This window comes from Oncorhynchus gorbuscha, linkage group LG12 (assembly GCF_021184085.1).
Source record: "Oncorhynchus gorbuscha isolate QuinsamMale2020 ecotype Even-year linkage group LG12, OgorEven_v1.0, whole genome shotgun sequence".
Classification (NCBI taxonomy): Eukaryota; Metazoa; Chordata; class Actinopteri; order Salmoniformes; family Salmonidae; genus Oncorhynchus; species Oncorhynchus gorbuscha.
In genome coordinates this window covers 69,586,245-69,603,135 of record NC_060184.1, presented here as the reverse complement: position 1 = coordinate 69,603,135, position 16,891 = coordinate 69,586,245, and the positions used below count along the sequence as shown (strand labels likewise).

General features: G+C 43.6%; 1 protein-coding gene across 3 annotated transcripts; it reads left to right on the top strand.

The window, feature by feature from the left end:
* Window positions 1–471: 471 nt before the first annotated feature.
* On the top strand, window positions 472–16,544 carry mybl1 (v-myb avian myeloblastosis viral oncogene homolog-like 1). Of its 3 annotated transcripts, none has more exons than XM_046292814.1 (16): window positions 472–904; window positions 5,173–5,272; window positions 5,510–5,581; window positions 5,979–6,071; window positions 6,925–7,145; window positions 7,372–7,570; window positions 7,681–7,755; window positions 8,150–8,260; window positions 9,197–9,541; window positions 9,661–10,008; window positions 11,042–11,181; window positions 11,312–11,426; window positions 11,558–11,671; window positions 13,417–13,521; window positions 13,644–13,835; window positions 14,077–16,544. In XM_046292814.1, the coding sequence occupies exons 1-16, from the start codon at window positions 882–884 to the stop codon at window positions 14,206–14,208; spliced, it is 2,385 nt and encodes a 794-aa protein (XP_046148770.1). In that variant the 5' UTR covers window positions 472–881; the 3' UTR covers window positions 14,209–16,544. The 3 variants fall into 3 exon arrangements, with proteins under 3 accessions (XP_046148770.1, XP_046148769.1, XP_046148771.1); XM_046292813.1 differs by having other exon boundaries at window positions 9,643–10,008; XM_046292815.1 differs by lacking the exon at window positions 8,150–8,260 and having other exon boundaries at window positions 9,643–10,008.
* The last annotated feature ends 347 nt before the right edge of the window (window positions 16,545–16,891 follow it).

Sequence of the window (16,891 nt, the reverse complement as noted above, 5' to 3'; positions counted from 1 at the left end):
AAATTATGTAACGTCAAAGTAGTTGTACACAAGGGGGCAGCAGAACGTCGTTTGAAATAGAGCTGTCATTCCACGGATGATGTCATACATACAGTAAGTACTCTGTGTGCCAGGATCTGTTAATAGTACTACAGAAGGCATACTGTTTTGTTTTTATTGTTAAATTGTTTTGTTATAAAAACGTCCATAATCGGCTCGTTTTGACAACAACATTGTGTGAGGATTGTAGAATCAACGAACAAAAAATATAAAATAATATATTTTGTCACCATCCTCCGGATGATTGCAATGACACAATGACTCCTATGTGATGACAATATTGTCGTATTAATATTATCAGGTTCATTTGCGCTCAACGCAACACGCGCTTTTTGGAGCGCTCCCCCGATTCTGACCAATCAGGTGCGAGGCCGCCTGCGCAGATTGAAAGACTCTTCTAGAAGGAGGCTGGACGCGAGATTCGGCGGGATGGATAAAAATCAGACTGCGAAACAACAAAATAGAAGTGCAGTAAACAGTGAGAGGGAGAATAGTGTTGAGGCTTCAAGGCGGTTTACAGCTAGATAAATATGTTCACATCCTGTTCGATCGGATTATGACATTACATGCATCGTGGTGACATGCAAAAGATAAGCAGACTCGTTTTTTAAAATATACGATTGCACACATTTCCGACAGCGAGAACGAGTTTGACATGGAAGTGAAGCGCTAGCCAGCAAACGTAGCACTTTATTTTCACTGTCATAAAATAACCTGGAAGATTATAGACATCGGGTGGTATGGAAAACTGTCCATAGAGATCACCTAATTCGCTTTTTATATGGATTTTAGCCCAACTACAAATAGAGGATATTTTTTAAAAGCGTTGATCAGCTGTCAATATGGCCGAAATAAAGTCGCTCAGGTGGGTGATACATTGTTGCTAAAGTTACCATTCATTAGGCTACTTACTAGCTACATTTTATTGTTTCAGATATAATACAAAAGTGATCGTTGCAACAAAATAGTTATATTAAGTAAACTTACTCTGAACCCCTGCTCTTTGCATGGCATTATCTTATTAAGCCAGATGTCACGTTGATTTTGACACATCACGAACACCTGCTCTCAGTCACATTGTAGCATTTTAGGATAGTGAAATTCAGTAGGCTACAGTACAGCCTAGTTATGCCTATAAAGGTTCATTCAAATAATTGTATAATTTAATTAATACGTTATTTGGCAGGATGTATGTGAAAAGTGCATGATTATAGAACAGTCAGTATGCATGTGGCACAAAAAATGTCTCACTGATTATGTCCTGTCAAGGCCTGCGGCACGAGCTTGATAACCAATACAGTTGCTTATTTTGTAGTAAGCTAGGCTATTTCCTAAATTGCTAATGATACCATTGATAAAAAATCAAAATAAACTTTTGATTTGAGTTGTCGTGTGGGTTATGTAACTGCTTTGGTCGGTATTGTGGCCTATTTTTGGGGCTCAATTCAACATCCATTCATTGACATCTAGCCCCGAACAGAAAACATGGCTTTGTATCATGAGAACGACTATTATTGAACAGGTAGAGCGCTTGCTATTTTCATCTCGGGGTACATTTTTGTTGTTGTTTATAAGATTGGGTCATGGCCCAGCCCAGCCATCTTATTTTAGAATGAACATTATTGTTTTAGGACAAAGGGAGTTAATATAGGTGTATGTATTTAGAAAAAGCTCCTTTTTGTTGCTGTAGTCTAAATCCAACAGTGTGATTGTTTTGTACACCATTCTACCCTGTTGTGTGGATACATAATGGGGAAATCCCCAATGGCAAAAAAGACCCAGAGAGTCCCAAAAAATGGTACACAGAGCAGGCTACTACTTTAGGCTAGCCATCTATTGTTTTCACAAATCAGAATGTTCAGTTAATTACATATATTAATGCTAATGCTTTGGTTATTAAATAGACAGAGCACTAATGTATTAATTTATGGAGATATTTTCCCTCTTGAGGTAAGGCCAGAGTGATGCAGCTGTGTGTTATTAGTATTCATGAGTTTGAGCCTGTGAATGGCTGAATGAACTATTGGTTTATCGGCTGATTGGAACCTGCTCACTGCCCTTAAACACACAAACATGACAATTATGTCATTTCTGTCTGAATGAACAGCTCAGTGGCGCGTGTGTGTATCCCTCCACCCCCTACCCGCCTAGACCCTACCCCCTTCGGTGTGCCCCATCTGGGGGTGAAAGGGGAGGGCCAGGGTGGGGGAGGATGGTCCTCTACCTCTTCCTCTGCTTTACATTTCACATGGAAGTTTAAATTGAAGTAACGGGGTGGAAACACATTGACAAAGACAGTATTGCAGTTTTATATTTTATTCACATGCTAAATGAGGGATTGAAAAAGCATATGAAGAGGATGACACGTTTAGGTTCAGTTTGATTTAGAAAATATATTTTTGTGCCTTCGCTAACATCATACACATTCATTACGTAGGTTCATTCGTTACATAGGTATTAGACAGAGATTAAGCTAATCTGACCACTACAAATGAAGAACTAGTGTGTGAGGGAAAGTGAGCCTCAAACAGTGCAGGCTCGCTCAGGCACCTTAGCCAAGTTCTTATATAAGAAATAATTTCAATCCCCCCCGGGTTGGTTTTGAAACTCCTGTTTAGTTCAGCCTGGACCGTTAGGGCTGACCTGTTAGTTTAGCCACTCCCTGACCTGCCTCCTCGCCACACACACACACACACACACACACACACACACACACACACACACACACACACACACACACACACACACACACACACACACACACACACACACACACACACACTTTTATGCCACACACACACCTACCTTTATGCCACACACACGATCACACATAACTTTATGCCACACACACGATCACACATAACTTTATGCTACACACACACACACCTATATAGGACAAAGAGCCAGTTGATGTAGAATTACCCAGCCACTTCTACCTCTCTCTTTCCTGTAGTGAGGGAATTATGATGACATTTTATTGGCATGTCCCAGTCAGCACTGAAGAAGCCCTTTCATCACAGGCCAGTACTGAAAACCTGTGGGAGGCCTTGTTCTACCCACCACAGTGTGTGTGCGTGTTCTAATATTTGTGTGTTCATGTGCTCTGCTGGCTCGTGCAAGTGTTTCTCAGAGGCCAAAACAACAGCCATATTTAGGAACTTTGTACTTTGACATTTCTTTTAGAAGAAAAGGAGTGCTGTAAATCCACCCGAATGTTCATCCCAACCAGGACGATTGCATCATGCTGAATATTATATAGAAATTATTGCTTATTTTGCACATTAGAGAGCCATTTTTATTTTACCAGGTAAGTTGAATGAGAACACATTCTCATTTACAGCAACAACCTGGGGAATAGTTATCAGGGAGAGGAATGAGCCAAATGTAAACTAGTGATGATTAGGTGGCCATGATGGTATGAAGTCCAGATTGGGAATTTATCCAGGACACCAGGGTTAACACCCCTACTCTTACAATAAGTGCCATGGGATCTTTAGTGACCTCAGAGAGTCAGGACACCTGTTTAACGTCCCATCCAAAAGACAGCACCCTACACAGGACAATCACCTTTCCAATCTTTTTTTTTCAAGACCAAAGGAAAGGGTGCCTCCTACTGGCCCTCCAATACCACTTCCAGCAGCATCTGATCTCCCATCCAGGGACTGGCCAGGACCAACACTGCTTAGCTTTAGAAGCAAGCTAGACATGGGATGCAGAGTGGTACGCTGCTGGCAAATGCTACACAGGCATGTTAATGTTACAAAGGCTACTGAATGCAGTCCTTGTCCTTCCGACTCCAGATTGTATGGGGCTGTGGCTGACCTTGATCAATTACCAGGGTAGCTTAACCTTACTGTACAATTAGAGTACATTTAGGCTCATATGTCTCTGTGGTATTGCCTAACATCAGACTCTTACTTGACAGTATCTGGAATACAACAAGGGCAACAGCTCAGTACATCTGTTGGCAGCTGTGGTGTAGCTCTCATCAGTTAGAACAGTGTCAGTGTGAACTTATAGGTTAGGGTTGTTCTGTGGTTACTCTGGGCATCCGGTGTCCTCAGCTTCCTCCTGTTTGTTTATTAGATGTTCTACCCCTGGCACAATGTGATGCCATGAAGGAAGTGCTGCCCAGCAACAAGACATTTCCATCGACAGATTTAAGTTTGCACAACTACTCTCTGGTGACACAGTTTAATATTAGAGAAGGACCAGCTGTGTCCAGCATTACATCACAGTTTCACATTAGAGAAGGACCAGCTGTGTCCAGCATTACATCACAGTTTCACATTAGAGAAGGACCAGCTGTGTCCAGCATTACAGCACAGTTTCACATTAGAGAAGGACAAGCTGTGTCCAGTATTACAGCACAGTTTCACATTAGAGAAGGACAAGCTGTGTCCAGCATTACAGCACCGTTTCACATTAGAGAAGGACCAGCTGTGTCCAGCATTACAGCACAGTTTCACATTAGAGAAGGACAAGCTGTGTCCAGCATTACAGCACCGTTTCACATTAGAGAAGGACCAGCTGTGTCCAGCATTACAGCACAGTTTCACATTAGAGAAGGACAAGCTGTGTCCGGCATTACAGCACAGTTTCACATTAGAGAAGGACCAGCTGTATTATAGCTTTTACCCTTTTTCAACCTAGGCATAGAGACCGCCACAGCCAGGCATCATTATGTCTGATCTAGCGGGGAATGGCAGGCTAGGCTACTCTAATTATGGTTAGGAATGTCCTGTTTAATATGAATCTCTGTGCCGTTTACAGCTGCATGCCACTCATTGAGACTACTGCCAATCTTGCCTCACTATGAAGTACTCTGTGCCTGCTCAATCCATTGACATCTGATTCAGTTTTAAATTGGGCGGTTATTTGTAGTGGGGTATCGGTGGGTTGGTGCTGTATGTGACTCAGTTGTGGCATGAGTAATGTACTATTCCTGTTTTTGTATTTTTCTGTTTTAATTATGTCAGTTATGTTGATTTAATGAAATGTGAAGAGTAATGAAGTGATATGAGTAAGCTTAGTTTCATGCAGTTGTTTTTCTGAGCAGTTATCTGCCCTCTCTCCCCTCCATGTCTCTTTCCTCTACCTCCCTCTCTCTCTCTCTCTCTTTCTCCTTTTCAGTGAGTCTGACGATGAAGATCTACACTCCACAGATCCTGAGGGTAAGGACAAGAGCAAAGACAAGAAGATACTGTGCAAAGTCAAATGGTCTTGTGACGAGGTGGGTCAAAGTAGATAGAATATGATTTATTTTGTAAATGTGTGCTGTATTGTTCAACACTGTTGGTTTATCATTTAATTTATCATGATATGACGGAAGCCCTATGGGGCGTTTACTTTTCTGAAGTACTAGAGATACAGGGAGTGTCTCAGGAAAGTTGGCTCCTCACCTCTCTCTCTCTCTCTCTCTCTCTCTCTCTCTTTCTCTCTTTTTCTCTCTCTCTTTTTCTCTCTTCAGGATGAGAGGCTGAAGAAGTTAGTGGAGCAGCATGGAACAGACTCCTGGAAATTAGTAGCTAATCATTTCCCAGTAAGTGGTACAACTGTGACGCACTGTTAGAAAATGGTGTTCTGAGGGAAAATGGCGGGGATGCAACTCAATATTACGAAGGCGTTCTTAATGTTTTGTACACTCAGTACGTTATCTGGATAAGAAAGGTGACAAGACGGGTCACAGGTGTTGTGTAAGGAATGGGTTATTAGCCAGGGTGTGTGAATAACTGTAATAACACATGGTGTTGTGTAAGGACTGGGTTATTAGCCAGTGTGTGTGTGAATAACTGTAATAACACATGGTGTTGTGTAAGGAATGGGTTATTAGCCAGTGTGTGTGAATAACTGTAATAACACATGGTGTCCATGGGATGGGGGGGGGGGGTTGTGTGTTACTGAGGTGTCATGCTCTGCTTTGTGTCTGTCTGTCACAGGGGAGGACAGATGGCCAGTGTCAGCACCGCTGGCAGAAAGTGCTCAACCCAGAGCTGGTGAAAGGACCCTGGACAAAAGAGGAGGATCAGAAGGTAAGTGGAGATGGGAGTTACCCCAACCTGGCCTGAGTGAGGGGGGAGTAGAGGGAAAGAAATGGGAAGGGAGGAGGGGAAGAGGTAGAAAAGGAAGGTAGAGGGCTTTATTGGAGCAGGTCATTGATAATACAAACAAGCTGCAGTATAAACATAACAGACCTTCCTCTTGTCATCTGAAACATTGAAAGTAACATACAGTACACACGTTCCTCTCCTGTGCTGTGTCCCCGTCGGCAGCCCCTGCAGTAGTTTTCATTGACTGCAAACATCCCACTACCTCATGCTTTTAAACAACTTAAACAGCCTCTCCCTGGTCGTGAGACCCTCCTCAGCCAAGCTGTAGGCTCATATCTCTCATAGTTGGAAGGTGAACAATGCATTCCTTAAATAAAACTACATGATGCCTTGCCTGCTGGAATGTCAAGATTGGGGTTTTGCTCCTCCAACATCTAGGCTTCACATCACAACACATGCCAGTGATAGGATTGTTCTGGCTTGCCCTTAGTGACATGCTAGAAGTAAGATATACAGGAAGATAATAGCGCTGGCTAGTGTGAGACTGCTGAGAGATATCATCACATGTTTGGCTCCATGATAGAAGCACTATAGCACAGAGTTCTAATTCTTCATTCTGGACATTCTCTACGACGTTGCCAATGATGATGTGGCAGCTCTGTTTGTGAAGTAAGGGGCTGTAGTGGAGTTTCATAAATGGCCTATATCCCTCCAGTCATAGATTAAATATTAAACAGTATAGATATTTTTAGAGGTCCAGAGGAATGCCTGTCTAGATTGCATTGTTAGAAGTCACTATCAATTCCCTGTCTTCTTTGTTTGTTTGTGTGTGTAGGTGATCGACCTGGTGCACAAATATGGCCCCAAGCGCTGGTCGGTGATCGCTAAGCACCTGCAGGGACGCATCGGAAAGCAATGTCGTGAGCGCTGGCACAACCACCTGAACCCTGAAGTAAAGAAGTCCTCCTGGACCCAGGAGGAGGACTGCATCATCTACCAGGCCCACAAACGCCTGGGCAACCGCTGGGCTGAGATATCCAAGCTGCTGCCTGGAAGGTAACATCATGATATACTGTACAGTTCTATGCCTGAGGACGTGGGCGGTTGCAACTCAATAGAGTAAAAGGAATTCCCTTCTTCTCCTTGTCTGATCTCCTTCAGTACGGTGATGGCTCCAACTGGTGGTGCTATATTTCTTACAGCTACATTATTGGTTAAAGGGTTGGGCCTAAGGGCACAAGGTTTGTTCAGACCAGTCTAAAATGTCATGTCACGCTTATAGGACGGACAATTCCATTAAGAACCACTGGAACTCCACCATGCGGAGGAAGGTAGAGCACGAGGGGTATCTTCAGGAGGGCTGCAGGGGATTCGGCTTTGACCATGGGGGGGTGAAGAGAAGTCACCACAGACCCTGTGTCCCCCAACCAGACACCCCCCACCACGGGCACAGCCCTCTGGGAATGGAAGGACCAACACAGGTGAGACACGGGTCTCTCAGTTCAGATCCTCTGCGTAGGTTTGTCTTGATCATTCGGTTTGTTTGAGTTTTGAAGGCTTCTTGTTGATGGGTCTGTCCTGTGCTTTGTAGCTCGGGGGTTACCCTTATAGCCCTCACTGTGGCCAACTGATGGACAGCCTCCAAGACTCCTCCAGCTACTTATCGGTGAGTGACCTGTCCCTTACAACTGACCCAGAGTCAGGTTGGTTGTTTCCTCAAAATGTGCAACATTTGGACTGAAGAAAGGGCATCTGATCCTAAATCAGTAGACAAGTTGTTCAATCCTGTCCACTTTCCCCATCATATACTTTCCCACTCCACTACCTTCAGTCTGCACCTTTTATTAATCAGTCTCTCAATCAAACAACTGAACGATCTGCCTGAATCCTTGCTTCTTCTGTGTCTTTTAACATGTGTGGATTGGTGTTAATCTGAATAAGCCTTTGAGTCTGACTTGAGTAATTTGCGAGTACATTTGTTGTCTCCTTCCTTCCGTGCGTTTCTTTTCCTCACTCCCTCCGTCCTGTCCTCCTCTCCTTCCCGTGTGTGTTTATTCCAGCCGTCCTGCCATGACGACCCAGACAAAGAGCAGAGAATTAAGGAGCTTGAGCTTCTGCTTATGTCAGCAGAGACCGAGGTCCGGAGACAGGCCCAGTGCCGAGGCCCATGTGTAAGGACACACTCTCTGTGTGTGAGCTCCTAGTTGTACTGTAGTGTTGTCGTAGTAGCCTACCCATCTCACCCCTCTCCCCAAACTCCCGTTAGTTGTGCTTCCTAGTTCTACCCCTTCCACCCCCATTTACAGTGCTTCCTGCCATCCCGCTATGCGGCCGCCAACATAAACCTCCTCTACCCTCCCTCCCTCCCTCCAACCTCTTATTCGCTCTTCACAGCAGTAGTGCACCGTGTGTCACTTCAGCCAGCAGTTTGGTTTGGGACCAAACGTCTTTTATTTTAATTTTATTTTTCATCTCTTTTTTTCACTCTTTTTTTTTTTTTTTACCCCACATTTGCTTCTCAACCGGAATCCCCTCTGAGACCAGCCTTGACTTTTCCTTTCTTCATTTTTCTATTCACTCCATCCATGTATCTGATTTTCACCTGCATTGAAGATCAAACTATTATGATGATGTCAGTGGTTCAGATGTTATCTGATAAATCTCTTAGTGCAGTGCAACCCATGCTTACCACTGACTATTGTCACCCCACTTGTACAGTGTGTGTCCTGCCCTGTACTCTCCCTTCTTTCTCTCACACCATGCCAACATCTCACACCATGCCAACATCTCACACCATGCCAACATCTCACACCATGCCAACATCTCACACCATGCCAATATCTCACACCATGCCAACATCTGGCTTTCACTAGGGGCCTAAAGAGTTCACATGAAGTTTGAAGTTTAAAACTGAGGGGTTAAATTTGGCAGTTGGGAGATAAGGTTTGGGGTATACATTTGGGTTTAGATTGCTTTCTCCTTGTCAGTTCAACTTACATTGAAACTTCTTTGAAATGTCATTGGCCCAACCCTGACCTGTACAGTAGCCCTGGTTGATCCTGCCACCACAATCACCTCCACCCTAATCCCAGTTTCTTCTCCCCTAGAATGTGGAGCGTTACTCCAGCTGGGCAGACAGCGTGTCAGACGACACCATGACCACCAGCAGCAGCAGTCTGGAGGATCAGGCTGAGGGAGGCTGGAGGGGGTCAAAGGAGGGCCGGGGCCCCCCGATGGAGCAGGCTGAGGAGAGCTGGAGGGGCCCAGAGGAGGGCCGGGGCCCCCCGATGGAGCAGGCTGAGGAGGGCTGGAGGGGCCCAGAGGAGGGCCGAGGGCTCCAGGTCCAGCACCACGTCTCCCCCAATAAGTTCCTGTCTGTGGAGGCTAATTCCGTGCTCTCCACCTTGCAGACCATCCCAGAGTTCGCAGAGTCCATGGAGCTCATCGACTCGGTGAGTGTGTGTAGATGTGAATTTGGTGTCTGTGTGTATGTGGCAGTGTGTGTTTACATATACCAGACCCAGAGTATGGATGTATTAAAAATCCATTGTAGATGTGTCTGGCTCTACAGGACCCTATGACGTGGAGCGAGGCGTCCAGCTTCGACATGTCTGAGGTGACTACCCCCCCGAAACAAACACAAGGGGGCTACGCACCCCAGGGGAGAACCACAGAGGGGATGAGGTACGCAGTTGACCACCCCAACGGCACCTCCACCAAGCACTGTGCCCCCATGGGTCAGGGGAAGGCCCCACCCCACACCCCGAACAACATGCCCAGATCAAGTTTGCCTACCCTGGGGAGGAGGAAGAGGGGGGACCAGTCCCCTGATAGGAGTTGCCCATCCTTCTTAGACTCACCAAGCACCAACTCGCCCAAGAACACCCCCACGAAAGCACTGCCCTTCTCCCCCTCCCAGGTAAGACTGATGCTAGAAATTAGATCAAGCTAAAGCATGATGGCATAATGCATCTGGCTCTGGTAGTACAGTCTGTTAAAGACGCTTACTTTACACTTCCACTTTCTTCTCCATCTCCCTTCTCTTCTCCATCTCCCTTCTCTTCTCCATCTCCCTTTTCTTCTCCATCTCCCTTCTCTTCTCCATCTCCCTTTTCTTCTCCATCTCCCTTTTCTTCTCCATCTCCCTTTTCTTCTCCATCTCCCTTCTCTTCTCCATCTCCATCTCCCTTCTCTTCTCCATCTCCCTTCTCTTCTCCATCTCCCTTCTCTTCTCCATCTCCCTTCTCTTCTCCATCTCCCTTCTCTTCTCCATCTCCCTTCTCTTCTCCATCTCCCTTCTCTTCTCCATCTCCCTTCTCTTCTCCATCTCCCTTCTCTTCTCCATCTCCCTTCTCTTCTCCATCTCCCTTCTCTTCTCCATCTCACTTCTCTTCTCCATCTCCTTCTCTTCTCCATCTCACTTCTCTTCTCCATCTCCCTTCTCGTCTCCATCTCCCTTCTCGTCTCCATCTCCCTTCTCGTCTCCATCTCCCTTCTCGTCTCCATCTCCCTTCTCGTCTCCATCTCCCTTCTCGTCTCCATCTCCCTTCTCGTCTCCATCTCCCTTCTCGTCTCCATCTCCCTTCTCGTCTCCATCTCCCTTCTCGTCTCCATCTCCCTTCTCGTCTCCATCTCCCTTCTCGTCTCCATCTCCCTTCTCGTCTCCATCTCCCTTCTCGTCTCCATCTCCCTTCTCGTCTCCATCTCCCTTTTCTTCTCCATCTCCCTTTTCTTCTCCATCTCCCTTTTCTTCTCCATCTCCCTTTTCTTCTCCATCTCCCTTTTCTTCTCCATCTCCCTTCTCTTCTCCATCTCCCTTCTCTTCTCCATCTCCCTTCTCTTCTCCATCTCCCTTCTCTTCTCCCTTCTCTTCTCCATCTCCCTTCTCTTCTCCATCTCCCTTCTCTTCTCCATCTCCCTTCTCTAACTGTTGTGATCATGACTTTCTCCAGTTCTTCAACACATCAGGAGGAGAGCATCTGAGCCTGGACAATCCAGCTCTGACCTCCACCCCGGTCTGTGACCAGAAGTGTCTCCTCAACACACCCTTCCAGAGGGAGACCACGCCCAAACACCAGAAAGAGAATGTGGGGTAGGAGGCGGCTACAGGTTCCTCCATATCTTCAAAATTGCTTTTAATTGGCTATATTACATGTGTGTTGATGGATTGATCTCTTCATTTTAGCAGGTGTTGTAAGAATATCTCTCTTTGTCTCACTCAGTTTCAGGACCCCTAAGATCCATAAGTCCATCATGGTTCCGACTCCCAGAACTCCTACTCCGTTTAAGAATGCCCTGGCCGCCCAGGAGAAGATGCATGGGCCACTAAAGATGGTGGTAAGTGTCAGTGTAAAGTTGCTCTGTCTGTGCCCTGTAGTCTAAGTATTTATAATTGAATGTGTGTGCTTAAGAGTGTAAGTACTTTGTGACAGTGCTCGTATTAATGTAAGTGTGTGTGTATATTTCAGCCCCAGTCCCTGGCCTTCCTGGAGGAAGACCTCAGGGAGGTGCTGAAGCAGGAGATCAGATCAGACATCTTCACCAGGGAACTACAACCACATTTCACAACATGGAAACATGATGTAAGTGTTTTTTTTTACAGAACTGTATTTGTTAGTGCTGGCTGTCTTTATTGGTATCCAGTCTAGAGGTCAACCGATTTCAAGTTTTCATAACAATCGGTAATCAGCCTTTTTGGATGACGATTATAGCTGATTACATTGCAATCCACGAGGAAACTGCGTGGCAGGCTGACCACCTGTTACTCGAGTGCAGCATTAAAATGACCTTGTGGCTGCAAGGAGCCAAGGTAAGTTGCTAGCTAGCATTAAACTTATCTTGTAAAAAAACAATCAATCTTAACATAATCACTAGTTAACTACACATGGATGATGATATTACTAGGTCAACTAGCTTGTCCTGTGTTGCATATAATCAATGTGATACCTGTTAATTTATCATTGAATCACAGCCTACTTCAACTTCGCCAAACGGGAGACGATTTAACAAAAGCCTATTGCCGAAAAAAGCACAATCTTTGCACAAATGTACCTAACCATAAACATCAATGCCTTTCTTAAAATCAGTACACAGAAGTATATATTTTTTAACCCGCATATGTAGTTCAAATAAAGTCATGTTAGTAGGCAATATTAACTAGGGAAATTGTGCCACTTCTCTTGTGTTCAGTGCAAGCAGAGTCAGGGTATATGCAACAGTTTGGGCCGCCTGGCTCGTTGCAAACTGTGAACTAATTTGCCATAATTCTACATAATTGTGACATAACATTGAAGGTTGTGCAATGTAACAACAATATTTAGACTTAGGGTTTCCACCCGTTCGATAAAATATGGAACGGTTCTGTATTTCACTGAAAGAATAAACGTTTTGTTTTCGAAATGATAGTTTCCGTATTTGACCATATTAATGACCCAAGGCTCATATTTCTGTGTGTTATTATATCATAATTAAGTCTATGATTTGATAGAGCAGTCTGACTGAGCGGTGGTAGGCAGCAGCAGGCTCGTAAGCATTCATTCAAACAGCAGTCCTTCATTTGCCAGCAGCTCTTTGCTGTGCTTCAAACATTGCGCTGCTTATGACTTCAACTCCCGAGATTAGGCTGGCAATAATAAAATGCCAATAAGAACATCCAATAGTCAAAGGTATATGAAATACAAATGGAAAAGAGAGAAATAATTGACGCATCATAATTCCTATAACTACAACCTAAAACTTCTTAAAAGGGGATATTGAACCACCAGCTTTCATGTTCTCATGTTCTGAGCAAGGAACTTAAACGTTAGCTTTTATACATTACACATATTGTGTTTTTGCATTATTTAAAGCAAATTGAACATGTTTCTTTATTTATTTGAGACTAAATATATTTTATTTATGTATTATATTAAGTTAAAATAAAAGTGTTAATTGGGCGGAAGGTAGCCTAGTGTTTAGAGCATTGGACTAGTAACCGTAAGGTTGTAAGATCGAATCCCAGAGCTGACAAGGCAAAAATCTGTTGTTCTGCCCCTGAACAAGGCAGTTAACCCACTGTTCCTAGGCCATCATTGAAAATAAGAATTTGTTCTTAACTGACTTGCCTAGTTGAATAAAGGTAAAAATTCAATAAAATTCAGTATTGATGTAATTGTCATTATAACAAATATATAAAAAATTGGATGATTTTAAAAAAAACAAAAAAAACATTTAAAAAAAATCTATCTGCTTTTTTTGGACCTCCAATAATCGGTATCGTCATTGAAAAATCCTAGTCGGTCGACCTCTAATCCAGTCTAACCACAACCTTGTCCCTGTTTCCTTCCAGGTGGATGGGCCAGCCAGGAAGGTGCGTAAGTCCCTGGTGCTGGACTCCTGGGGGAAAGACTGTCTTAACGTCCAGCTATTCCAGGAACAGCGCAATAATGCACAGGTGTGTTCTGGGAACTAATCAATCAGACTAGTCAGTCAACCAATGAACCAACTAATCAATCAATTAATAAATTAATCAGTCAACCAACAAATCAATATCTACCCCTCCTTGCCCCCCTCCAGGTCCCAGAGGAGAGTCTCCTGACCAGCTCCTTACTGATGACCCCCCTCCCTGAGAGAGACAGAGAGGAGCACCCCTGCACCCCCTCGTCTGGGAGGGAGGGGTCCTGTGCCCCCCTACTCTACCTCCCCAGCCCCCGCAAGAGGAAGAACCCCCCTTCGGTCAGAATGTCCCACCATGATTCACTTAGACAGGTACACACAGACATGTCTCTTAGGTTTTAATCCTAACTAACCTCACATTATTGCTCCTTAGATGATGTATATAATGATGGAGAGAGGGAAAATATTGTCTGTTCAAATTATACAGTATGTCGGGTTCAGCTGGCCACTTTTTAGTAAAAATGTATTTATTGAGCATCAAGGTCTTGGATGTCACAAGGGGATAGAAGGGTTGAGAGGTGGGAGAGATAAATCCTCTCTTCTTCTCATGCAGGTAAAAAGCGAGTGGGAAGCAGTGGTTTATGGGAAGACTGAGGACCAGCGGATCATGACAGAGCAGGCCCGGCAGTATCTGGGTAGTACCTACCCATCCTCCGCCTGCACCTCGAGGGCCCTCGTCCTCTGAGGCCTATGTCACCACACACTACACCAGTGTGGCAGAGTTGCTATGTAAACCACGCTCCTTCTCCTAACGACTCTTAGCATACTTAGACAATCTGGTGTAGGCAACTCAAATAATTTTGAAAGTTGTGTATTGATAAGATCCCTAAGTGAACACTCAAGTGTACCACAGAATACTTTACAGAAAAAGCCAAGTCAAGCATTTTTTTTCTCAGTCACACTACCCAAGAACCTTGACGTCCTTGATTTGAGTTTTTGTAGCCATAAATTCCTTGGTTTGTCTTTTGAATACACACAAGCCTAGCCATGTAACAGGTTTGTACAGATAAGAAATACTAGATTCTCTGCACTATAATGTGTTAAAACGGAACAACCTGCACATACAGTAAGTAGTAAGCTGTAGAAATAGACTGATTATTACTAGCAGTGGCTGAGTCTCATATTGTTCATATATTGTTTAAATAAAAATGAAAAAAATCTGTTTTATGATGTAATATTACACGTATATGTATATTTTCTAACTTGTTTGTAGAACTACCCTGTACTGCTACACCTGTTGTTTTGAAGTCTTAGGAGAGAGACAGAGCGCTGTCTGTATGGCACTACTGAGTTGGGGTTGGCTGCAGAGAAGCCATCAGTGTTGAGGTGACTGGATAGCACTTGTGATGTGACTGTATTGTTTCAAAACGCAATCAAGTTTCTGTTCCAAGGCCATACTTTCCTTTTGCTGTCTCGAGTTGAGACATTTGTTGAATGTATTTCATAGCGTGAAACTGCGAAGAAACTCCAAATGGAAGGGTACTTTTCCCCCCGTATTTTATTTATTATCTGTATTCTAAAACATAGATATTAATATAAGTGTAAATTGAACACATTCTCCTTTGAGAACTTCCTAAAGCCTTTCCCTGCCCCTAAGATTTGATCTGTCAGTTCTACTTCTTACCTTCTATTGATCTAGGTTGTGATTGGGGAAGGGTACACTGATCTAAAAATCAGAATCCAGTTGTCATGTTTGCTACTGACCAATAGTGCTCAGTGTGCTAAAACGACCATGTTTAGTTGAGGGGATCCTCCTGTTCGCATGAAGGCTGTATGTTCTATTTATTCAATGTTTACTCATTTATTTATTTAAATACAAAGATAAATGATCAAATAATTATATTTTCTTCTTATCAGAAAAGGATTGGGCTACCTTTCACCTAATCTCTCCAAATTCGACATAACAAGCAAACATGCACTGCCACTAATTCCTTTTTATTCAGTAATTGTTTTAACTATCAGATTGAGTTAATTACCATTCGTATAGTGACATCACTGAGTTGTTATTGATAGAACAGTTTCCCCTGGAATCAGTTGTTTTTTTTGTAGCAGGACCCAGTCTCTAATCATAGACAAATTGCACTTTGCTCATTGTTTTAAGTGTTGTTTCGTTCATTTGTTTGAGCATGACCTAGCTCGTTTTATGTGTGTGTGTTTTGGTCATTTTTTTCAAATCCAATGCCGTTAGATGAATGTCTCACTACATGTGACAATTGAACATTGACCTAAATAGGTATAGATGGAGCTGCTTGATGTATGTTTTTACATGGCATGTAAAGATTGAGCTTTTTGTAAAGATGGAAATATTGTAAAGATTAAGCTTTGTTTTTTTTTGATCAATTGTTTATCAGTAATAATCACCAGGACAATATAAGATTTTCAACAGACAAAATATTATTTTTTGTTGTATGTCTTCATGTGACAATGCAGTTTTCTATAGCTCTGTTTGGTTACCTCTGTAATAAAAGGGTGCAGCAGAGTATCTATGGTCCCTGTGGTGATGGTTGGTGTCATTCGTTCCAACGGTCTTCCAGCTGTTTAGAATCGGGATTATAATTTGGATTATAATCTGGATTATCTAGCATTAAGTGTGTTTGACAATAAAAAGGGAATCTCCTCGGGAGAGTTCACAAGGAAAGATCATGTATGTTCACCCTCTCTGAGCTCCACAGAGCTTCAGTCTCTGATCTTTCTTATTTTCCTTCATCGGCTACACTAAATGTGTATGTTCTGTTGGTTGGTTTGACTTCAGTGTGTTTGGTTTGTAACATGTTTGTATGTTAATACTTGGACATCTAACCCTATGTTATGAGGGAATGAAGTACATTTATAGTAGTTGTTGTCATAATCATGCATGAACAACAAGCAATACGCTGGACCTTTCCAGTACCATGTTTGTACAGTAATCACATACGTAACACTTGTCTTGTTTTCTGCTGTAATCGTAACCAGGCAACACAGAATTCTTGCCAACTGCAAATGGAACCATGTACTTAATATGGAATAGTAATAAAATGTTATTGCATTTGTGGTTCTTTGTTATTGTGTCATGTAATCTCAATATGATGTCGCACCTTTTAACACTTCAGTGTTAATCACATGTCTAACCTCCTGGTTATCCAAATACCTTCTGTATATCCCTTTACCGTCCAGTGGAAGGACTTCTCTGTTCCCTGTCCAACACTGTCAGGTCCTGATGGCAGTGGATTAACAGTGGCTGGGGTTGACTGCAGGCCCGACCCCCGTTCCCTGCCCTGTTTATATGTACCCCTGTCTGTGGTGTACTTGGGGGTGCCGTCAGCTTGGCCTGGGCTCACCATGTACACAATCCCCCTTCCGTGTGTGTGTGCTTGGGGGTGCCGTCATCT

Bases quoted from the DNA above. Each gene is read 5' to 3' on its own strand.
- mybl1 (XM_046292813.1), top strand. From the start codon at position 882: ATGGCCGAAATAAAGTCGCTCAG. The intron at 11,672-13,416 runs GTAAGTGTTTTT...GTTTCCTTCCAG, and splicing joins TCACAACATGGAAACATGAT to GTGGATGGGCCAGCCAGGAA. The intron at 13,522-13,643 runs GTGTGTTCTGGG...GCCCCCCTCCAG, and splicing joins AACAGCGCAATAATGCACAG to GTCCCAGAGGAGAGTCTCCT.